This window comes from Phascolarctos cinereus, unplaced genomic scaffold (genome assembly GCF_003287225.1).
Source record: "Phascolarctos cinereus isolate Bilbo 61053 unplaced genomic scaffold, phaCin_HiC Scaffold_4;HRSCAF=312, whole genome shotgun sequence".
NCBI classification, from domain to species: Eukaryota; Metazoa; Chordata; class Mammalia; order Diprotodontia; family Phascolarctidae; genus Phascolarctos; species Phascolarctos cinereus.
In genome coordinates this window covers 373,903,327-373,928,769 of record NW_027555847.1, presented here as the reverse complement: position 1 = coordinate 373,928,769, position 25,443 = coordinate 373,903,327, and the positions used below count along the sequence as shown (strand labels likewise).

General features: G+C 37.5%; 1 protein-coding gene across 3 annotated transcripts in view; it reads right to left on the bottom strand.

The window, feature by feature from the left end:
• DYM (dymeclin) overlaps positions 1-25,443 on the bottom strand; it is a 571,335-nt gene that overhangs the window by 398,066 nt on the left and 147,826 nt on the right. For all 3 annotated transcript variants that reach the window (XM_078153263.1, XM_020985814.2, XM_020985816.2), the window contains 2 exons: positions 16,948-17,073; positions 7,807-7,949 (listed from right to left, as the gene is read on the bottom strand). In XM_078153263.1, coding sequence (XP_078009389.1) covers positions 7,807-7,949; positions 16,948-17,073 — 269 coding nt within the window. The remainder of the gene's footprint in view (positions 1-7,806; positions 7,950-16,947; positions 17,074-25,443) is intronic.

Genomic DNA, 25,443 nt, shown 5'->3' with positions numbered 1-25,443 from the left:
ATATGATAGCTACAGAGAACAGAAAGAGCAACATGAACTGATACAGAGTAAAAGTAAGCAAAGCCAAGAAAACAATATAGACAATTACAAGAAAATGTAAACCGAAAGAAACACAAGAAAAAAAATCTAAGTAAATGCTGCAAAATTATAATGAAGCAGCACAAGTAGAAAGGAGATGAGAAGATTCCCTCCCTCTCTGCAGAAGTGGAAGGTTCACTGAAAGTGCTGTACACCCCATACACATTTCTGAGACATTTTCCATGTGTTAATCAGTGAGTTACATTGATTTTTTTCATACACTATTTTTTATATGGGATAGCTTTCTGGGAGGTAAAAGGAGGGATACTAAGAGAAAACGGTAATGTTAAAAAAAACCTACGAAAAAGAAAAAAAAAGAAAATAAAGCAGTTTAGTTTTCCCCTTGTATTCAATTCTAGTTCCAATTTATTGTTCATCTGTAGTGCTAATATTTTGTATACTGATAAACTGATTGAATGGGCTGTTGCCCCCTCCCCATCTGGACAATAGCCAGGTCTGGACAGTAGGTTTTTTCATTCATTTTGGTTTTCCAATATGGACAATTAGTAGGGTCTGCTTTGAGTAATTGTGGCTATCACAGAGAGGCTTGTTGAAATCAGCAGCATGTCATCTTCAAACAAGAGGATCTGAAGAACTTCATGATTTATACGGAATTCCAATTCCATTTGACTCCAAGTATGACATCCTTTGAAGGACAGTGGCTAACATGTGTGTGTGTGTGTGTGTGTGTGTGTGTGTGTGTGTGTGTGTGTGTGTGTGTGTGTGTGTGTATTCTTGTTTTATCAAAGGGACAAATCACCTGCTTCAACTGTTCCTTTCTTCCAGAATCTTTTTGCTTGGTTTCCCATGAATATGAAGTACCTTATCATTAAATTAATGAGCCTGGAAGGAGCCTTACATTATCTAGTTCATTTATTTCCATCCTTCCTTCTAACTCAACCCCTAACTAATAACCAAGCAGAGCTACATTTAATATTATAGAATATTACAGCTAGAAGAAATTTTAAGTTCATCATTCTAAAGAGATTAGTGCCTACTCAATTTTAGAATTTAAAAGGAAGAGATGCCACTGTAATACATTACAATGCTCTACACGAAAAACATGCAATCCCCACCACATTCTTCTTCACCAAAAACAGACTGAGAAAAAGTAGGTACTTCTAAGACGCAACTTTCTTTCTCAATTACATTGATACAAAATGATATTCTCATTTTTAATTCCTAAAGAGTTAGAACATAAAACTAATTCAACACTGATTCATAGAGAGAACATTTATTAAGCACCTCCTATGTACTCAAAGCACTATGACTGACTCTAGGGAATATATAAAGAGAATTAACACATAATCTTAAGTAGAGTTTAATACCTTGATTAACAATTACAAACATGCTTAACATTAATCATTTCAAATATTGTTAAGGATAATTTTGAATATCATTAAGCATTTCTGTGGCACATTATGTTTGCAAATAGTTAACTATTAATTATTAATAGATGTGATTAATATTTAATACATTATAGTTAACATGTAAGTTTCAAACACGGTTTGTTTTCAAAACTGAACATCTTAACATCTCATTTTTTACCTTGATGTACTGCTTTGAGACCTCTCTAACTTTTCCACTGTACTCCAGGAAACTCATTATTTGGAAAACTTCATCATCCTGAATGATCCTGTCAGCTTTGTACTCTACCTCATCACCACCCACTGTATCTCTGATTGGAGGGTGAAGCCATGAACTCCCAAACTTCCACTTAAGGAGGGAGCTCAGCTCATAACAACTCCTTTCTCATCCTGCCACCCTACTTTGAGACTTCTCTGACTTTTGTACCACGTCCTCACATTAGGCACTTCCTTCAGCCTCCCCTCCCCCACCTTCTCAGTGTCCTTTCGTGTGTTTTCTTCCCCTATTAGATTGTGAACTCCTTGAGGGCACTCAGCACAGTACCTCAAAAATAGTAGGTACTTAATAAATGTTTATTGATTGATTGAAATTTATTGGCTATGACACTATTCTAATTATAGTAGCATCTCATCTATCTCATTTATATATAATCTTAAGAATTAGGTATTTCATAAGGACATATGCAAATCTTCCACATAATTGAAGTTAATCCCTTTCAAAGGGATCTTTTTATAATTATAACTTTTATAACTATATAACCTATATAGGACAAACAGAAGTTATAGAGCACATTATTAATATAATAAGGTGCTATAGCTTTCTTCTTTCCATTTTGAATATAAGATTATTAGCTGTTACTTTTCCCACCATTCTACCTGCTTCTAACAGTCTCCCTTCTTCTATACTATAGTCATTAATCTTGCAAGGATGAGAACCCAGATAACTAAATTGGTTATAAATTCATAACGCTCAGAAGTAAAGTGCATTGGTTTAGTGCAGGCTTTTTTCAGACAATCGGAGGACTTTTTGCTTACTTCTAATATAAAGCTGGCAATGTGTTTTGAAAGGATTGAGACTGCTAGAAAACTAAGCACTAAATAACTCACACGTTCCTACATTTGCCTTTTTTTGTTACACCTTACTATTGGAAGTTACAATTTAATCTTTCAAATGATAACTTTGCTGATCTCACTACTGACTGAATTTACCTTAAATAGAATATAACCTTCCCTGTTCCAAAATAGCTCTGAGAGAAAAATAAGTCTTACATATATCCAAAAGAAAGCCTGTTCTGTCCACTGGGGAGAAACCTACAAGTAGGATACCAGGAAGGTGAAAGGGAAAAAGAAGATAGATTCCAAGTTCTTCCTGTGTCATATTGGACTCCATATTTGGCTTAAAGGTCCAAAAAAACCAGACTTATCCATGTTCATATACAAATACTAGACCAAAACATATTCCAAAACCAATATAGAGAACTAATACAGAGATTACATCGGTATCCTCTCCCGTCCATCAGTATGACTAAGGACTACTATAGTAAGGGGTCCAAATTCTATTCTGGAAATTAAGATTCCCACAAAAATTAATGAAAATTGGGTAATTTTTTTGTTTGAAATTATCCCAGCAATTATGCATTCATTTCGTACCTCTCCTCTATTTACTTATATATAAATATATCCTATTACCCCTAAAAAAATATCTGTTCCTTGAGAACAGGGGCTATATCACTTTTGTACTTGTATCCCCAACACCAAACAAAGAGCCTGACACGTAATGGATATTTTAAAAAATGCCTCTTGATTGATTACGTGAAATTTGTAACTAAACTAGGCTGACCTCAAGGCATAATACTGTTTAAAGGAATGGAATCAAGTTCAAAAACAAAAGCCTTTCCAGAAAAAAAAAAAACATGAGGGACAGATGTTCGTATCCCATTAACCTAAGGCAGAAAATAATTTTAAAATTTATATTTTGCTTTGTACTATATCATTTTAATCATCAGATCATCTAATATGTTTTACCTAGCCCAACATAAAAGTTATCTTATAATAATTAAATGCAAAGCAACTGATGAAGGTGGAAAATGATGTAGAAGCTTACTACCCGGGAAGAGGCAGAGATACTCTAGGCTTAAATATCTATCTTGATAGATCTTGAAAATTTCACACCAACATGATTGAGAGCTCACTATTATTAAATCAGACTTTCTTTTGGAAGTGGATTGCTCTTGGTATGCAAAATGTTAAAAATTCACAATAGCTACTTTCTAACATCTTAACTTAGCACCCTAACAGTAGTACTTGGGGGGAATGGGTTTGCTTTGTTTCAAAATCGTTTAATTAAAATTGCAAAATAACAAAACTATGCTTATTTCATCATGATGTACGATTGTAAAGACTGATGTACAATTTTAAGCTTTGTAAAACAACTTGTCATAATCTGACTCAAATACTGCCTGATTAGATTTCAAACTATTTACAGTTATTATACCGAAGGAAATCTACATGTCTAACTGATAAAAGAAGTTCTCAAAGTAAGTATCATAATCAGCTGTACAAAGTAGATCCAATGATTTAGAACATAAAAAGTTGTAGAGAAACAAAACTATGTATTTCACATGAATGACCCAGAGGAAATATGTAAGCAAACACAATGTAGTCAAAACCGGAAGTCAACAGGCCTGAGTTCTTGTCCTAACTGCTACTACATACCATGTCACTCAACTTTTCTGGGGTTCGGTTTTTCCAAATAAAAATTCACAGCGCTGGAATCTAATGGGATCTTTGAGGTCCCTTCCAGTTCTTCTATCATTTATAATTCTCCATTCTCTACTAATGAAAATGGTATGATTAATATTAAATATATATTAGATGATATGAAAACAAGTAACGAAAATATTCAGAGGGGCTCATGGGCCCATACAATCACTACTAAAATGTATTGAGTGGATCTATATTTTACTTTGAAAGTCTATGTCTTTAGGGTTTATTTTACATTTACTTCCAGGAACACTACTTATGAAATTAATTCACAGAATCTTTTTCTATTTATGAACATGTGAGAAGAAGATCTTCCTTTCATTTTAGATGCTATACATGTTAAACCCATAATCTACGTATGGCAACAGAAAAATGTCCCCAGGTTAAGGTACTCCTAAAGACTTCTATAAAAGTTATTTCATTAAATAGACACAGTTCACTAGTGAAAGCTGATTTAAGGCACAACATCATAAGTATCCAAACACCTCAGCAGACATTTTTTTTTCTTCCAGATACAGCAACAAGTAGAAATTTCAGTTTACAAAACCACATATGACTGACTCTTGCCACTTTCCTTAAGAACCATGCTGATAAGATGGAAGGCACTTCTAATGAAAGAATCTTTAGAGACAAATGTTTCAAAAACAGAAACAAAACATTGCCTGAGAAGGATTTCGTTGTGAAATTCACTCTTAATATGCCCACTCACTTTAGAAGTCTAATGGGGCTCTGTCCTAGGCACTCTTCTCTTCTCCTTCCGTACTACTTCAGCTGGTGATCACATCTGCTGTTACAGATTCAATTCTCATATCTACGTTGATAACTCTCAAAACTAATTACCCATTTCTAACCTCTCAGCTGACCCCCAGTTTCATATCTCTAACTGCCTATTAGACATCTCAAAGTGGATGTCCTGTAGACATCTCAAACTCAACAAGTCCAAAACTGAACTCAATGTCTTTTTCCCAAAACTTGGCCTTCTTCCAAATTTTCCTATTACTGTAGAGGACACCACCATCATTCCAGTCTCCCAGGTTTGCAACCCCGGTTTATCCCAGACTCCTCACTCTCTCTCACTCCATTTCCAATCTGTTGATAAAGCAGGTCAATTTTACCTTTATAATATCTCTTGTATATGCCCCATTTCTCTCCTCTGACCCTGGCACCACCTGATGCAAGTCCTCATCATCTCACACCTGGACTAAAGCCTGTTGGTTGCTCTTCTATCACCAGTCTTTTCCAACTCCAGTCCATTCAACTGTCAAAGTGATATTCCTAAAGTGCGTCTCTTTTTTAAAAAATAAATGTATTTATTTTTAGTTTTCAACATTCACTTTCATAAGATTTTGAGTTCCAAATTTTCTCCCCACCTCTCCCCTTCCTCCACCCCAAGATGGCATGCAATTTGATATAGGCTCAACATATACATTCATATTAAACCTATTTTCACGTTAGTCATGTAAAGAAGAATTAGAACCAACTGGAGAAATCACAAGAAAGAAGAAACAAAAAAGAGAGTGAGAGAGAGAGAGAAGAGAGAGAGAGAGAGAGAGAGAGAGAGAGAGAGAGCGCAAGCAAATAATATATTTCAATCTGCATTCAGACTCCATAATTCTTTTTTTGGACATGGATAGCATTTTCCAACATGAGTCTTTTGGAGCTGTCTTAGATCCTTGCATTGCTAAGAAGAGATAAGTCTATCAAAGTCTATCAAAGTCACATCACATAACGTGACTGTTAATGTGTACAATGTTCTTCTGGCTGTGCTCACTTCACTTAGTATCAGTTCATATAAGTCTTTCCAGGTTTTTTCTGAAATCTGCCTGCTCATCATTTCTTTTAGCACAATAGTATTCCATTGCATTCATATACCACAACTTATCTGGCCATTCCCCAAATGATCAGAATCCCCTCAATTTCCAATTCTTGGCCACCACAAAAAGAGCCACTATAAATATTTTTGTACATGCGGGTCCTTTTCCCGTTTGCATGATCTCGTTGGAATACAGACCTAGAAGTGGTTTTGCTGGGTCAAAGAGTATGCAGTTTTACAGCCTTTTGTGCATAGTTCCAAACTGCTCTCCAGAATGGCTGGATCAGTTCACAATTCCACCAGTGCATTAGTGTTCTAATTTTCCCACATCTTCTCTAGCATTTATCATTTTCCTGTTTTGTCAAGTTAGCCAATCTGATAGGTGTGATGTGGTACCTCAGAGTTGCTAAAGTGCAATTCTAATCACATCACAATCCCCTACTCAATAAACTCCAGTGGCTTCCCATCACCTCCAAGATCAAATATAAAATCTTCTGTTTGATGTTCAGAGACTTTCATAACCTAGCCTCTCCTCCACAATTCCAGTTAAAACAAACTGTACACCCCCTACCCCCAACATATTCTTCAATTCCTTGACACTAGCCTTCTTGCTGTTCCCCAACCAAGATGCTCCACCTCCCAAATCCCGGCATTTTTACTGTCTCCCATAACTAGAATTCCCATCTTCATCACTGCCTTTTGGCTTCCCTAGCCTACTTCAAGTCTCAGCTAAAGCCTCATCTTCTATAAGGAGGTCTTTACTGATCCCCCTTAAATCTAGTACCTTCCTCTATTGAGTACCTCCAATTTATACTTTCCATATCTTGTCTGTATATAGTTGTTTGCAAGTTGTCTCACCCAGTAGACTCTGAATCCCTGAGTGCAGGGATTGTCTTTTGCCATTCTTTACATCCCCAGCACTTAGCACAGGACGTGGTACATAACAGGTGCTTAATCATTTTCTACTGACTAACTGATTGACTGGTAAAGCCCAAGTTTGCTGATATTCAGAGTTCAGTAAAAACGCCCTCAGTTTAAGCTGGTATCTATCTGAGGAACCTAAATACTCAGAAATAAGAAGGGACTTTTCACCTGGAAGTCACATAAGACCCACTCTTTAGTGAACAATTCAGGTTTCAGAAATGAGTAGCTGTCCATGCAGTTATCTGAATATAAACACTAAACTTTGTTTTGAAAGACAAATTTGATTTTTATTACAATAATAGTAATGTCTAGCATTTACACAGTACATTAAAGTTCACAGAATGCTTTGTATTTGTTAACACATTTGATCTCCACAATAACACTGGAAAGTAGGTGCTATTATTATCTCTCTTTTACAAATGAAAACAACTGAGGCTGGGAGAGGACAGGCGAGTTAGCCAGGATCACACAGCTAGAAGTGTCTAAGGCAGGTTTAGAGTTCTAGTCTTTCTGATTCCAGGTCTGGCGTTCTATCCACTGTACCACTTACCAGCCCCTATTAGGTATCTAAATGCACAAAAGAGGCAAATTTATTTGTGAATGGTCTTCTTGAAACACTGTATTAACTATAGGTAAATAACCTATTTGTTACTTTGACAGATTTAGCTAGAATCTAAATAATTTAGAACAAAAAAATTATACTTATTTTGAGTACTTTATATTCAGTCAGCCTCAGACTGAATATATATTATATAGCTACAAAGAAAGCTTTCCAAAAGAATATTCTTATATCTAGAGAAAACACCAGAAAAGAGGATGTACATTTATCTCAGTATTCAATAAGTCTTAGCAAGGACTTACTTGCTACTCCTGATGCAAGGCCATAAAGCAATCCTCCACCATCTGATTGCTGCTCAAAGATGTGGGTCCCAGGGGGAGGTCTCTTTTCTTGTCTGATGAAGTTATACAATAAGGTCTTTACAAGTCTGCTGGTATAGGGAAGACTGTAAAAAAAGAACATTTCAACATTTATCCAATTCGGACGGTTTGTGATAATGAAATAGAGATGAATAACTTAATGTCATTAACAATCACACAATATAAAGGGTTGGTGCATATTGTTTTAAAGCCCACCTGAGTGACCCACCTAAGCAGAAATGCTGAGCCCAAGAACAAACACTGTGAGGAGTCCACAAGAAAAGAATGGAGGACCAGGTAATTGTCTTGGCCATATGTATTTTTTGTGTATGCCTTGCTACTACTGTACTCTTAAGTTTGCCAACTTTTCCCATTGACCTAGTGTGTATTTGTGAAAGAGTATACCCTAGGATTACAGGGAGGGGAGGAAGGATATTTTGTAACCACTCATTTTACTCTGCCATATCAGTGAATTAGCTGAACTGTGTTTACTATCTATTGAAAGGCAAGCTCACCAGTGGGGACTTATGAGCAATAGTTTTAAGTGGACACCCAAGTACCGTAAAACCTTGATATAATAGTTGCCCTCAAAGGGACCCAACCCATGAGTGACAGTTGTCATGTAACTCTTAGAGGGATGTTACATTCACTTTTAGGGAGTGAAAATAAAAAAGTATAATAAAAATACCCCCAAACTGATATTCAACTAACTCCTGCAAGCCAGGCATAGTTTCTGGAATTCTAGGAGTCCAAAAGGATTTTTTCAAATATAGGATCAAAGTATAGACCCCCAAATTAGTTAATTATAAAAAGAGGCATGGCTCACATATCCTTAAACAATGAGATTGTAAAATGAGTTGACAAAGGAAGAAAACTCACTAAATACAAGAAATAGATAATAAAGTGAATCTCAACATTTCAGAAGGCAATGATAATAGAATTTTAAAACTCCTTAAAGCTAGGCTCAAAATCAATTATGAAAAACATGAAGTCCATCTAAGTGTCTTCTATCAAATCTGAAACTATATCTTCCTATCCTCTACTTGTGAAAAGTATACAAGGAATGAGATGCTACTATTTTTTTAATAACATGTTAGAGTTTATATCTATTATATAATGGAAAATCTTATTAATATCTAAGCTAAATTCCCCAAACTACAACTTAAATTTATGTATTTCTGTCTCATATTTGGTGAAAATGAAGAATCAGCTGCTAATATTAATCAATTAATGAATTCACATTTATTTATTAGATGCCTGATATTCCAGGTCAGGCAACTAGGCTCAGCAGATAGAGTGCTGGGCCTGAAGTCAGGAAGACCTGAATTCAAATCCAGCCTCAGACACTCACTAGCTGTGTGACCTTGGACAAGTCACTTAACCTCTGTTTGCCTAGGAAGCAGCTGGGTGGCTCCGTGGATACAGCACTGAGCCTGGAGTCAGGAAGAACTGAATTCAAATCTGGCCTCAGACTCTTACTAGCTGTGTGACCCTGGGCAAGTCACTTAATCGACTGTATGCCTTAGTCGACTGTAGAAAGAAATGGCAAACCACTCCAATATCTTTGCCAAGAAAACTCCATGAACAGTATAATCCAAGGGATCATAAAGACCGAATAAATTGACATTACTGAATGATTAAACAACAACAATGTGCCAGGTAATGTGCAAGGTGATGGGGAAAAAATTTAAAGAGTCCCTGTCATCCAAGACTTTACCCTCTACTAAGGAAGACATATATACAAATACAGTACTCTATAAATAAAATATACAAAAAGTGAATTCCAAGTATAATGGGACTGAGGGGAAGAAACATGTACCTGGAATAATCAGGAAAGGATTCAAGTAAAAGGCACTACCTGAGAAGAATTTTGAGGGAAATAGGAATTTTAAGAGGTAGAGACGAGGCAGGAGGAGATGTGCAGTCTAGACATTACAAAGGTGTAGAGACAGGAAAAGGAGTGTTGTGAGTGAGGAATGAATGAGGCAATTAGGTACAACAGCAGAAAGAGCCTTGGACCTGGAGTCAGGAATACCAGAGCTCTAATTCAGCTTGAGACACTTTCAAGAAAGTCAGTTAACCATGGTCACCTCAGTTTTCTCACCTGTAAAATAGGGAGTATTAATAGCACCTACCTCACAGAGTTACTGTGAAGATAAAATAAGCCAATATTTGTAAGGTACTTTGCAAGCCTCAAAGTGCTAGAAAAAGCTGATTATAATAATTATTATGAGATAAGGAACTCTTACTATCATTGTTATTATTGTTATTATTATTATCATTATTACTTACAAGGAACACCAAGAAGGCCAGTTTGGCTGGACCACAGGCTGCAGGGGTAAACAATATTTTTCTTTCTAAACTAGACCTGGATTTTCTCAGAGTTCCTAGTGAGGACTTCCTCTGCCAGTATGGACTGGTACCTTCTCTGCCCTTCATAGTTTTAAAGAAGTGAAAAAACAATACCCTCACATTTACAAAACATCACCCATACAACATTCTTCGCCTTCTCCCAGACCCAAGAATGTCAATTCCTTTCTACTTAAGTTCTTTAGAATGTGTCACTTTTATAACTGTATGCCAATTTTATGGAAATTTTGTAGAATTCACCTAACATCGCAGGCAGAGGCCACATGCAGCCTTCTAGGTCCTTGGGTGTGGCCTTTTGACTGAGTCCAAGTTTTAAAGAACAAATTCTTTTATGAAGTTTGGATTCAGTCAAAGGGCTGCACTTGAAGGCTTAGAGGGTCACATGTGGCCTTGAGGTCACAGGTTCCCCACCCCTGCTAGACCTTTCTACCACTTTGTCAGTGCCTTTTTACCCTAGAGATGCCTCTTATCCTATGGCCCCCTGCTCTGTGTGGTGACCTCCTGCCCAGGACCACCATTTCATAAACCATGCAAGGCATCCATGCTTACTTCTCTTCCAACAAAAATGCAGGAAGAATGAAAAAAGACGTCAGCCAAGGACAGCAAAAGCAAGAGAGTGGCAGCAGAGCGACCAATGAGACTTCTTTCTAAATGTACACAAGGAGAAGGGGTAAAGACCGATATCAGGTGGAGGTAACAGTGAAGAGGTGGACAGAGGTCAATGTAGACAGAAGCCGGTGACACCCCGAAAACAGGTGAATCAGTGTTGTTTTGTGGGACTGCACTGTGCCCTGGAGAGTACATGAAAGCGGAGGGAGAAAAGGGAGATAGGAATTTGTGATGTGCCCAGGTCAAATTAAGGACTAGCAATGAGGACAAGGTAAAAAGGAGGAGAGAAAATTTAAAATGAGGGATGGAGAGGAAGGAGGACTTACTTTGGTAGTGGGAGAGGGGGTTCTACTGATAAATGCTCACATATGTGAAGAGAGATGATCTGTGAAAGAAGATGGAGACTTTACACTGTGTGTGGCCTGAGGAATTCGTTGGTTGAAGAATCTACTTGTCCTATGTCGGAGAGGGGGAACTGGAATCACTGGGGCAACTAGCAGCTGAGGGATTGGGAGGGCATGAAGCCAGGGAGGAGATGCCTGAAGTCTCTTCCCACTCCAATCTATCCTCTACTCACCTATCAAAGTGATCTTCCTATAGTACAGATCTGACCATGTCACTTCTCCTTTCATCCATTGTAGTGGCTCCCCATTACCTTCAAGACCAGAATATGTAATCGTCTTTTGCGGCTTTTAAAGCCTTTCATAACCTGGACCCTTCTTGCCTTCCTAGTCTTCTTCTACTTTACTTCCTTCCATGTACTTGCTGATCCAGTGACACTGGTCTCCTTGTTGTTTGCTGAACACGATTCTCTGTCTCCTGACTCTACATTGTCACTGGCTGTCCACCATGCCTTGAATTCTTCCCCTTCCTCAATAACTCCTGGTTTCCTTGGATTTCTTCAGGTTCCACCTAAAATCCCATCTTCTTTAAGAAGTCTTTCCTGGAGACTTGAATGAACTAATGCTGAGTGAAGTGAGCAGAACCAGGAAAACATTGTACACAGTAACAGTCACAATGTGTGATAACTAACTTCGATAGACTTATCTCTTAGCAATGCAAGGATCCAAGACAGCTCCAAAGGCTCATGATGGAAAATGCTGTTCACATCCAGAAAAAGAACTATAGAGTCTGAATGCAGATTGAAGCATATTATTCGCTCTCTCTCTCTCTCTCTTTTTTTCTCTTTTTTGTTTTTTCTTTCTTGTGGTTTCTCCCATTGGTTCTAATTCTTCTTTTCAACATAACTAATGTAAAAATAGATTCAATACGAATGAATATATAGAGCCTCCATCAAATTGCATGCCATCTTGGGGTGGAGAGAGGGCAGAGATGGGGAGAAAATTTGGAATTCAAAACTTTATGGAAGTAAATGTTGAAAATCAAAATTAAATAAATAAATAAATAAATAGATAAATAAGAAGTCTTTCCTGGTTCCCATTAATACTCTGCCTTTCTTTGTATCCCCAATGCTTAGCGTACAGCCTGCCTTATAGTGAGCACTTCAACAAATTTTTTGTTTGTTTTTTCTTTGTCAGATAGCATGACTACAATTCCCGTTTTTTAAAAATTCACTTGATGCATGATAAATTTTTTTCTATCCCCTCAGTTTTATTTTGCATATCTTAGTTTTTAAAATGTTATTCTTATAAGCAACAGATTGTAGGGTTTTGTTTTCTTCTCCAGTCTGTCATTCTTTTTGGTTTTATTGGACTGTTTAATCTCTTCACATTTAAGGTTATAAAAGTTAGGTTTATATTTCCTCCATCTGCTTCTAATATTTTTTTTTAAGTTAAGATTCCCACTCCCTCTGCTACAAACACTATAGGGTTAAAGTACTATCCTTCAATTACTTTAATCTATTTTCTTAAGATTACCTGTCATAATCTTGAAATCAATACCTTACAAATTAATCTGAAAATGCTTTCAAGATTATACCATCTCTAGCATGGATTTCTTCAATGTGCATTTTGTCTGTTTTAGCTTCCCCAAATATCATGCATACCCTGCTGATACAAGTTGCAATGCAGAGAAAGACAATCAAAATTGTATCAATACATCAATACAGAGATGCATAGAGAAGCTTCAGAAGTCTGTAGCAGCACATTACAAATGATGACTTGCAACTAAGAAATGATGCAAAAAATATCAACCAAGAAACTTATGCTCAGAAAAGGAGGTGAGCTACTAACAATAATATTACACTAGACTCCAAAGAATGTTAAAAGATCTAAAGGAACTCCTACACTGAGTTCAGGAAGTTCTCTATAGAATATACATGGGAGAACATAAAAGAGAATCCTGTAGGATGAGAAGGCATGTACAGGTTGCAACCTGGACTAGCTGAGAAAGTATTCACACTGATGAGATCAGGAATCTATGAAATACAGTGGGAAGGATGATCGATCTGGAGTCAGAACAGCTATGTTCAAAGCCAACTACGCCACTCACTGCAGGGCAAGTTGCTTAACCTCTCTGGGCCTCAGTTTGCTCCTAAGTAAATGAGAGGGTTAGAGAAGATTGGTGGCTCTCAAACTTTTCAGTCTCAAGACTTCTTTATACTATTAAAAACTAATGAGGAACCCAAAGAGCTTTTGTTTATGTGGAATGGATATATACATACTTAAGCATGCATTTGTATTGTATACACACACATATGTGGGGGGGAGGAACAGAGGGAGAGGGATAAGAAAGAGGAAGGGGAGAGAAAGATTTACAATATTAGAAATTTAAACTGATAAAATTTTAAAATATTCATTAATTCATTTAAAAATAATAAATTCATTACATATGAAAATAAATAAGTTTTTATGAAAATAACTATACTTTCCAAAACAAAAAAATTTAGTGAAAAGAGTGGCATTTTTTATATATCTTCAATGTCTGGCTTAAAAAAAGTCCATTGTATTCTTATATGTGCTTCTGCACTCAATCTATTGAATTCTGTTTTTACAGTTAAAAACCTATAAAGAAAATTTGACCTCACACAGATAAGTAGTTGGAAATGGGAAGAATATTTTAACAGACAAATAAGGTGTAATTATTATGATGAAAATAGTTTTGACTTTGCAGACTCCCTTAAAGAGTCATGGGGACCCCAAGACATCCACAGACCACACTCTGAGAACTACTAGGCTAGATAATCTTTAAAGTAATGCTCTAAATCTCCTACCAAATTGTTTTTATGATATAAATAAACCAGAAGAGCCAAAACAGAGAAAGAAAATTATACACCAATTTCCCTAATGAACACAGATGCAAAAATCTTAAATAAAATATTAGCAAGAGATTACAACAACTTATCTCGAGGATAATACACTATGACCAGATAGGATTTATACCAGGAATGCAGAGCTGGTTCAATATTAGGAAAACTATTAGCATAATTGACCATATCAACAACAAAACTAAGAGAAATCATACGATTATCTCAACAGATGCAGAAAAAGCATTTGACAAAATACAATACCCATTCCTATTAAAAACACTGGAGAGCATATGAATATCTTATTTCTTAAAATGACAGACAGTATCTATCAAAATCCATAAGCAAATATTACATGTAATGAGGATAAGCTAGAAGCATTTCCAATAAGACTGGGGGTGAAACAAGGATGTCCATTATCACAACACTGTTGTTCAATATTGTGCTGGATATGTTAGCTGAAGCAATTAGAGAAGAAAAAGAAATTGAATCAATTAGAATAGGCAAAGAAGAAACACAGCTATCACTCTTTGCAGATGATGTGATAGTATATTTAGAGAATCCTAGAAAATCAAGTAAAAAATTACTTGAAATAACAAACAAATTTAGCAAAGTTGCGGGATATAAAATAAACCCATACAAATCATTGGCATTTCTATATATTACTAATAAAACTCAACAGTAAGAGATAGAGAAATTCCATTTAAAGTTACTGTAGGCATTACAAAATATTTGGGAGTCTACTTGCCAAAACAAAACCAGGAACTATATGAACACAATTACAAAACACTTTTCACACAAATAAAGTCAGATCTAAATAACTGGAAAAATATCAGTTTCTCATGGGTAGGCTAGTTAATATTGTAATATTCTAAATCTTTGATCCTATGAAGTAATGACTTATATATAAATAAGACACTATGTTACAAGGCAGAGACAAAAAGATGAAGTCAGATAAAATACACGGCCTAAAGTAGTTTACAATCTGGGGAGTAAAAGATAATCTACATAAATCTACTAGATATCTACTAGAATGTAAAACAGGAAATAAAGGCAAAAGAAAGGTCTATTGAAGCCAAGGGAAAAGAGATAAAGTCCAATGATCAGCGAAGATTTTATAGATGGAAAAGGTTCTGAGTTGGGCATTGACTGAAAGAAAAAACTTCAAGAGAATACATGGAGCAAAGGGAAAATAATTCATGTCCATGAATGAAAAAAGATGCCAAGACAAAAGGTGGCAGAACATGACCACTACACAATGTGTAGTTCAGTTTGGCTATAACACAGTGTATGCGGAGAGGAGTACTACGAAGTTCAAAGATTAATTATTTTGGCCCTAAAGACTTAAAAGCCAACAAGCAATCTGGCTCTTTAAAATTAACTTTTTTCCTAAAAATATACTTGCCAAATGAACACAAAACTAATCAAAAGTTACTATGAGTCATTTTTCAAGTCCAAGTCAGCAGAGAGAAAGAGATAGAGAGGCCTGCAGACACTGAGGATGGGCAGGGGGTGGTGTTGATCCATCCCCAGGAGCCCTGCGTGGAGCACTCCAGCTCCCAGAGAGAGGCTGTGCACAAGGGCAAGAGAAAGTTACAGACCCACAAGGGGCACTATGACAAGAACTGCTTTTATCTGGCAGCTTTTCACCTACTAAGCAGGTTCAAGGTCACAGATGTAGGGAAGACAGAAACTGAGCCCGAGGATGGCATTCCAGGATGAAAGCAGTCCCCAGGCCCCAGGATCTATACTTAGAGAAGAGCCAGTTCAAAAGCAAGCAGACCCAGAATGGGTTCTCAGAATCAGCTTCCAGTCTTCCTTCACATGAAATTCACTAACAATGAAGATCATTTGGGGATCACAAACGTATATGGCACATTGTCCTGTGCAAAATCACTTCGTAGGGCTTCTTAAGAATTAAAATGCTTAAAAACAAAAAACAAACAAAAAAAAAACAGAGAAAGTCTCTCCTTACCTTTTCCAAATCTCCAATTAGTAAATTAATTCTGACTTCTAGTCTGACATCTGTAGTCCAGAAATCCAAAGGGGATGGCATCAGAACACAAAATTTAAGATCAGGCCTAAATTCTAGGAGGCAGACATGGCCAACAGTGTAGTAAGTAGCCAATTAACTAAAATCAGAGGACCACCAGAGAAGATAGGGTGCTCCAAGCAACAACCTCTCTCAACTATTTAAATAATCAGTAAATCATTCAATGTGTATTTATTAAGCAGCTATAATCTGCAGCATTCTGCTATGAGCCGAAGATACATAGACAAAAGGGGATGGAAGAAATATACACTTAAGTGTCTATTATATGTCAGGCAAAGTGTTTTACAAATATTATCTAATATGATCCTAGACAAAGACAAAAATGAAACAATCCTTGCTCATATGACCTTTACAGTCTATTGGAGGAGAAAACATGAACATATATAAGTGTTTATAGAATTAAAATATATAGATAAATACAAAGAGTTTGAGGGGTAGAAGGATCAAGAAAAGCTTCACGTAGAAGGTGATACTTAAGCTGAATACTGAAGTAATAAAGGGATTATATGAGGGGAGATGAAGAGGGTGTGTCTTCAAGCAGGGGAAATGATAACTAGAATGTGTGTGTGTGTGTGTGTGTGTGTGTGTATGAGTCAAAAGATATTCAAAGATTTGGAGTATGAACGATTAGAGAATACAGTGGCACCACTGACAAAGATAGTAAAGGTAGAAAGAAGACCTCGTTTAAAGAGGAAGATCAATTTGGCTTTGAGTTTGACAAGTTTGAGGTGAGAGTGAGAGACCCAAGCAAAAATGTATACCAGGGATCTGCAGATACAAAACAAAATGATTTACACAACAGAAAGCTAAAAAAATCTAAGACAAGTTCTTCAATACTGAAACACACCATCGTCCATGCATCAGGTACTTGTGGCTTATGCTCTGTCTCAAAATTTCCTTATGGAAGAGCTGACAGGAAAGGAAAACAACCAGTGTTGACACAGCCTCTAGCGATATTCCATACGTTATATCTCTGTGGAGAGAAGAGATAAAAGAATATTTATCATTTTGAAGGATTAAGCTCTATTTCAGATTTCTAAAATGAACTGTACATAACAAAAACTGAAAGAAATAACAATGTCAAATTTAAAATGTTTTCCTAGGGGATGTCTGAAAATCAACAAAGAAAAAAGGCAAAAATCTTTTCCAGATTTTAACTTTTACATGCGTATCAATTATCTCATCATTTCATTACTTCACAGGTTAAAAATTCCCTTATCTATAGTTATTAGTAATATTTTGCTTTGAGAATTCATTCTAGTATTTCTAGAAAGTCTGCCCTCTATTTTACTTTTGCTACTTTAAACCCAAAAATAAATAGAACTCAAAAGTCAAAAAATTTTATAGAAAAAACAATGTTTTTAACATGATAATTACTTAAATAAATCCACTTCTCAACACCTCTGACATCCACGTTATCAACCAACTCTGAATGACAAAATACTTCAATGTCCTCATTCCCTGGGTACATGTTACAAAAACTACCCTGGATTGGAAGCTACTTTACTGTGTCTCCCAATCATTAAGGCTTTGATGAAACTGTTCAAGAAATTAGTTACAGTATTTTCTGTCCAAGTTTCACCTCCAGAATCAAATAAAAATCTATTTTGGCATTCAAAACCCTTCATAACCTGCCCCTCCCCAACCTTTCCAATAGGAACTTCTTTTCAATCAAATAATAAATATATATATTAAACACCCTACTATGTGCCAGCAAAAGACAATCCCTGCCCTCAGGAGTTCACAGTCTAATGAGAGAGACAAGGAAACAAATCTATATAAAGCAAGTATGTATACAGATATATATGTGTGTGTGTGTATATATACACACACATACATACACACACACACACATATATATATAAAATAGGAAATAATTAATGGAAGGAACACATTGGAAATAAGAGTAGTTCAGAGGACTTCCTGTAGAAGGCAGACTTTTAGTAGAAGCTTAAAGGAATCCAGGAAGGTCAATGATCAGAGCAGAGGAGGGAGACAATGCCAGGCAAGGGGGACACCCAGAGAAAAGCCAAGAGATGAAGTGTCTTGTTCACGGAACAGTCAGGAGGCCAGTGTCACTGAATCAATGAATATGTTGGGGAGTAAAGTATAAGAAGACTGGAATGGTTAAGAGGGAGCTAGTTTATGAAGGGCTATGAATGCCAAACAGAGCATCTTGTATTTGCTCCTGGAGGCAATAGGAAGCCAATGAATTTATTGGGTAGAGAAGGAAAGGGTGACATGGTCAGATTTGTGCTTTAGAAAAAATGTTTTAATGGTTGAATTAGAGTGGGGAAAGACTTGAGGCACCACCAGAATATTGCAATAATCCAGGGGTGAAATAATAAGGGTCTGCCCCAGAGAGGTAGCAGTGTTAGAGGATAGACAGGGGCATACTGGAGAACTGTTGCAAAGGTGAAAATAATAGGCTATAGTAACAGTTGTCCAAGTATGAACTTGGACAAATTTCAAGAGACAGTGGAGGATAGAAGGGCCTGGTATGGCACAGGGTCCAGAAGAGTCGGACACAACTGAACGATGATCAACAATGCAAACCCTGGATAGAAGGAGTGAGAGATAATGAGGAATCCAGGATGACTCTTAGGTTATGAGTCTGAGAGACTGGAAGATAGTGTTGCCCTCTATCATAAAAGGAAAGGTAGGAGGGAAGGAAGGAGGATTTAGAAAGGAAAATTAGCTCATTTTTGGACATACTGAATTCAAGATCTACTGGAATCCAGCTTGGAATATCTAAAAGGCAGTTGGAGCTGTGAGATTGGAGGTCAGCAGAGGGATTGGGACAGGAGAGGCAGATTTGAAATTCATCAGCATAGAGGTGATAATTAAATCCACAGGAGCTTACGAGATCACCGAGTAAAGTAGTACAGAGGGAAAAGAGGGGGCAGAAAGAACCTTTCAGTATACCTATGTTAGAAGGCATGATCTAGAGGAAGATCCAGCAAAGGAGACAGAGAAGGAGCAGTCAGACAGGTAGAAGGAGAACCAGGGAGAGTACTGCTCTGAAAACCTAGAGAGAAGACGGTGTCAAGGAGGAGACAGTGATCAACAATGTCAAAGGACGCAAAGAGACCACGGAGAATTAGAACTGAGAAAATGCCATTGGGTTTGGCAACTAAAAGATTGTTAGCAATTTTGGAGAGAGCAGTTTCAGTGGAATGATAAGGTCAAAAGCCAGATTGTAAAGGGTTAAGCAGAAAGTGGAGGCACCTATTGTAGACAGCCTTTTGGAGAAGCTTAGCTACAAAGAACAGAGGAGAAATAGGATAAGAGTTAGTGGGGATGGAAAGATCAAGTGAAAGATTTTTAAGATGAAAGAAACATAGGCATGTTTGTAGGCACAAATAGGATGGAATGGGATCTCCTGAACAGGTAGAGGGGTTGGCCTTGATAAGGAGAAAGGTCATTTCACCATGTAAAACAGGGATGAAGGAGGAGAGAGTGGCAGAAAGCATCTGAGTGATAAGAGATGAGGAAGTGGGGAGAAGAGGAATTTCATATTGAATGGTTTTGATTTTTTCTGTAAAATATTAGGTGTGGTTCTCAGTTCAAAGAATGGAGGAGAATGAGCTAGGTGCGGTCTGAGGACAGATGAAAAGCTTTAGAAGAGCCACTGTGGAGAATGAAAGGTATAGTAAGATTGCCTAGCAACAGTTGGGATCCAATTGAGGCTATATGATATAAATTTATAGCGGACTCAGAACGTTTCTGTGATTTTCTCTATCTTCATTCAGCATCTCCTGTGTAGGTGATAAATGCTGGGCTGAGGCTCATATGAAAAGAAGGATAGGGATTCAAAAGAGAGGACAGTGTACACCTGAATTGGTTTACTAAGGAGTCAAAATGGGGAGAAGTGAAAAGAATGATTAGTTCAGGAGAGACATCCAGGGAGAGAATGGGGGGATCAAGGGATTGAAAGTCACAATATGGATGAAGAGTAGGATTATTACATAAGAGGAGGCAGAGGGAGAAGTGAAAAGCCAAAGATTATGGTCAGATAAGGGAATTTCAGAATTCTGGAAGACAAAAGTGGTACATTTGTGGGTAATAGTAAGATCAGGGTTATAACTTTATATGTGGGCTGGGTTGAGGTAGAAGAGTGGGTCACGAGAGAAAAGTAAGTTGAGGAAGTCAGTGGTTTGGGTATTTGAAGGAGAGTCCGCTGGTATAAGGGTATGAGTTGGGGAGGAGAGAAAAATTGCAAGCCAGGTATCAAACTCATTGAGGAGAGAAGGAGAGTGACCTAAGGGTCACTAAGACAACAGCTACCAAGATTTTGCAGGGTGGTAGATATGAATAGCATGAACACCAAAAAAGAGAGACTACTGAATGACAGAGAAAGGGGGAGAACCTGGAAGCGGCAATGAGAAACAAGTAGTAATACAACTCCCCTGCCTCAATTATTGAGCCAAGGAGGAGTAAAGGTCACAGCCAGCACGGGAAAGGGTGATCAGAGGGAAGCCGTGTTTCAGTAATAGCTAGTAGATGGAAGTAACGGGAGAAGAAAAGATTTAAGATGAAGGGAAATTCGTTGCTCATAGAACAGGTATTCAGAGGGGACAGTGGAAAGGCTGGGTGGAGTTTGGATGAAACTTTAAGGTGAGATGGTTGAGACATATGGGAATGTGGGATCAAGTGACAGGGGCTAAAGAATGGGGATTGGATGATGATCTACAAGAGTTCTCAGTCACTGGGTTATGGAGAATATGACCAGGTGTGAGAATGTTCATCTCTGAGTGGAGGACACCATTCCTCTAGTCTCTAAGGAAAAGTGTAGCAAGAGATGGGAAGACGAAAGGCAAAGGTGGCGTTGCTCTTCTCTGCACTAGAGGTTCTCCACATCCCAGATGGGAGGTTGGCTGGCAGTAGGGGAAGGAAGATGTCCTGTACTAGAAAATGGAAGTGGTTGCTTTGGGGCAGATGGAAAATGTCCAGTCCTTCCCTCAGGGACATGCTGAGCCCAGAAGGAGATGAAAGGCTCAAGGTGCAAGCATGCACATGGTCCGAGGTATTCCTGCCTTTTCCCTTACAGTCCTCCACCCCTAACCCTCACCCCCAAGTACACTTCAATCTGTTGACACTGGTCTACCTTTTCCTAGAACAAGACATTCCATCTCCCAATTCCAGGCATTTTCACTAGATGGAATGTATGGAATGCTCTTCCTCTTCATTTCTGCCTCCTGGCTTCCCTGGCATTGTTCAAGTCTCAACTAAAATCTCTCCTGCTACAGAAAGACTTTCCCTAGCTCCCTTAATTCTAGTGTCTTCCCTCCATTGATTATTTCCAATCTATCTTGCACTCTGCTATTTTACACATCTACTTGCATGTTGTCTCCCCCATTACATTGTGAGCTTTTTGAGAGCAAGAACTATCTTTTGCCTTTCCTTGTATCCTTAGCACTTAGCACAGTACCTGTGCTCACACCAAATTTGTACTGTCACAAAATGTTTACTGACTGACTGATTTATATAAGAAACAGACATGGCTAATCTGCTGAAGACCTTCAACTTAATCTGGAGCATGAAGCCACACAAATGTCACTATACATCCTCTAGTTTAAATGGCGTCAAACTCAAATGGAATCAGCACCCTGCTGGCCACCTGAGGACTTACAAAACCACAAATAAACATTATCTCTGTTGCACTGTGTTTTTAATTTACTTTGTTAAATATTTCCCAATTACATTTTAATCAGGACACCTCTGTTCAAGCAACATATCCTATTATCAACATTCCTTTACCCAAAAAGCTCTTTCAATTAGTCCTTCCAATGGACATAAATCTTATCTTTATCCATTATTGTAATCTTAATGAAAGTGCTAAGTTTTCTACTCTGAGAAATTAAATGTTCCCTCAAGAAGTGAAATTTTAATTTATAGCTATTCATATTGTTATTTAACCTCTAACAGTATTCTGATGTTTAAACTAAATTTTCAGAAAGTTTCTTAAAATAGATAAGTGAAGAGAGAAAATGTGATTTAAAGTCATTGATGAGGGCCTGCCTATAGCCCATTCTTAGTTTTCCAGCCTTCAAATGCAGAGCTAATGAGAAATTCCTATTTAATTTTGATTGCACTCAAAGTGAATTGCTGACTAGATTTAAACTACTGGATTTCTGGATTAGTGGTTATTTCTTACATCTATTATTTCCTGTGGCCCCATTTTGAGGTTCTATTATGAAAAAGTAGAAGAATTTTAGTGTGTTTCTGTATGCTAAATATTCAGAGGTATTACTGCTTTTGAAAAGAGATCCATAATTCATACTTTATATTACTATAAAACATAATGTCAATCTGATACAAATATTCTATAAGAGCAGATAATCTTTAGGTTAGGAAACCACTTTCATTTTAATTTTAACTACTTCTTTCATTGTGGAGTCCTCAAGAAGTGATTCTTAGGTTTAACAGCTTAAAACTGCACTGAGACAAATAGAATTCCCTGTATATAAGGCATATCTAATTTGACATGGATTCTGCATAATTTTGTTGCTCAGTGGTTTTCAGTAATGTCTGACTCTTTGTGACCCCCCATTTGGGGTTTTCATGGCAAAGATACTGGAGTGGTTTGCCATTTCCTTCTTCAGCTCATTTTACAGACGAGGAACTGAGGCAAACAGGGTGAAGTGAATTGTCCAGATCACACAGCTAGTGTCTGAGGCCAGATTTGAACTCAAGAGGATGTGTCTTCCTGACTCCAGGCCCAGCACTCTATCTACTGTACCACCTAGATGCCCTTCAATTCATGGTATCAATATCACAATGCTTAATTTTACTAATCTTTTTCCCCTCGGTTTCTACATCTCAGACTAGTATAACAGCATTTTAGGGCTAGAAAGCACCTCGGATTGACTGCCTCCTACTAACGTTTAACCCTTGATTCCACACTTTTATTTCTAGCAAACTACACCAACAGTAATCCCATCCCTTCTTCTGTCTAATATTCAACTCTCACTATCTAATGGCTTCATTGCAATCTACAAAAATGCCACTTTCCCCAATTTACCCCATCCTAAAACAACAACAACAACTCTCACTAGATCCTAAAACTATCACATTCTATCTTTCCTCCCTTTTATTGCCAAATTCCTAGGGCAGGGGCGGGGAAGCTGCCTAAACCCCTTGCTGCCACTTCCTCTTCTCTTACTCACTCCTTAACTCTCTATAATCTAGCTTCCAATTTCATGACTCAACTGAAACCAATGACCTTCTAAATGACAAATTTAATGGCCTTTTCTCAATCCTCATCCTTCTTGACTTTTCTGCAGCCTCTGACACTACTGATTGCCCACTCTCCTTGGACGCTTCTTCCTCTCTGGATTTCTGTGATATCACTCTGTTGATTATCTTTCCTATGTCTCTTCATACTGTTCCTCAGGCTCCTTTGCTGAAACTTTATATGCAGGGTGTCCCAAAAGTCTTAGTGCAGTGTGGGCATGGCAAGTAGAGAGGCAGCATCCAGAAATGTCAGAACCAGGTTCAAGACCCACCTGTGACACATAACCTCTACATGTTTGCTCACCAAAAGAATATAAGCTCCTTGAGGGCAAGGACTGCTTCATTTTTGTCTTTATATCCCCACAATACAGCATAGTGCCTTACACACCACAGTAAGTTCTTAATAAATATTTGTTGATTAAATCAAAGAAAAAAAACTTTTGGTCTTTGTCAAGTTTAAGTTTTCTGGTATTTAAAAAAACTTCTGTAGTCAACACCATCAGATAAGTTGCCAGATACACCTGAGAAGACACCACGTCACCCTTGATTTTTACAGTTTGTCCAACAGTAAAGCTAGCGTTTGGCTAACATTTTTGTTTGTGTAAACCCCTCCTTCACCAAAAACATTCCTATCTTTTTTCAATGACATCAGGATTCATTCAGTCATTCAAGTCCACAAATTGCCATTAACCTTGACTCCTCACTTCCACTACCCCAAATATCCAATCAGTTACCAAACCTTTTCATTTCTTCCTTTACAACATCTCTTGCATCCCTCTCTCTACTCACAGTCTACTAACTCTCTAGGCTACTACAATAGTCTCTTACTGGGTTTTTCTGTCTTGCCTGTTCCCCTCTTCAATATGTCCTCCACAAAGCCACCAAAAGAACGTTCTTTAAGTGCAAATCTATCTCTGCCTCCCACTGCTCAATCAGCATCAGTGGCTCCCTACTAATTACCTCTAGGATCTGATATAATTGACACAACTTGGCTCCAACCTATTTTTAGTCTTATGATACATGACTCTCCTTCATGCTGTCTATGATCCAGTCAAATTGCCCTTTTCATCATCACATTGTAGTTCATGACATGACACTATACTTCCATGCCTTTGCCCAGGCTGGCCCCCATGCACTCCCCTCCTCCCTCAGTCTTTCAGAATCCCATTTTTCTTTCAAAGCTCAGATCAAGAATGATATAAAGCAAATGTCATCTTAGCTATTACTTTTTACGTCCAAGATAAAAGCATATGAACATGTTAGGCAATTGAGTCTTACTAAATTATTATGTGATTATGATATTATTTTTTAAAATCATCCTTGAAACACTTTGTTTTTTAAAGTGCATCCAATGATCTTTTTTGGTAGTGAAAGTGGGAGAGTTTTAAAGATAATTGCCAACAACTATAAATTTAATAATTTTTGAGGAAATCTATAGGATGAGACCATATAACCTAAAATTACATGGTAAAGGCAATTTCACTCACCTCAATTTTTTGACATCATCTGCTATATGTATTTTCTCCTCCTTCAGCTTTCCTAACACTGATCTCCAATTCTCCTGCCTTTTTGAATGTTTCTGCTCAGTTTTCTTTGCTATATTACCATTCGTGTAACTTATTGATCGTTAGCCATGGGTGTTTCAAAGTCTCTGTACCAGGCCTTCTTCTCTCCCTCTACATCCTCCATCTTAAAAATCACGTCATCTCCCATGGGTTCAATTATCTTCACACAGATAACCCCCAAATCTACCTATCCAGCCTTTATTTCTCTTTTGAGCTCCCTTTCTGTATCACCTGTTAGACAACTCTAGTTGGATATGCCACCAGAATCTCAAACTCAAGATATACAAAAGAGAACTATTATAATGCCCCTATTGCAAACTTCCCCGTTTCTGTTGAGCACAAAACTATCTTCCTAGTCAACCAGGCTTGCAACCACAGAGTCATTCCACAATTTCTCTCATCCCCCCATATCCAATCAGTTGCCAAATCTTGAAATTTCTACGTCTACAACCTATCTCAACTATAATCTTCTCTTAATACTCACGTGGCCTCCACCTTAGTTCAGGTGTCCATCACCTGTCACCTGGACTATTGCCATAGAA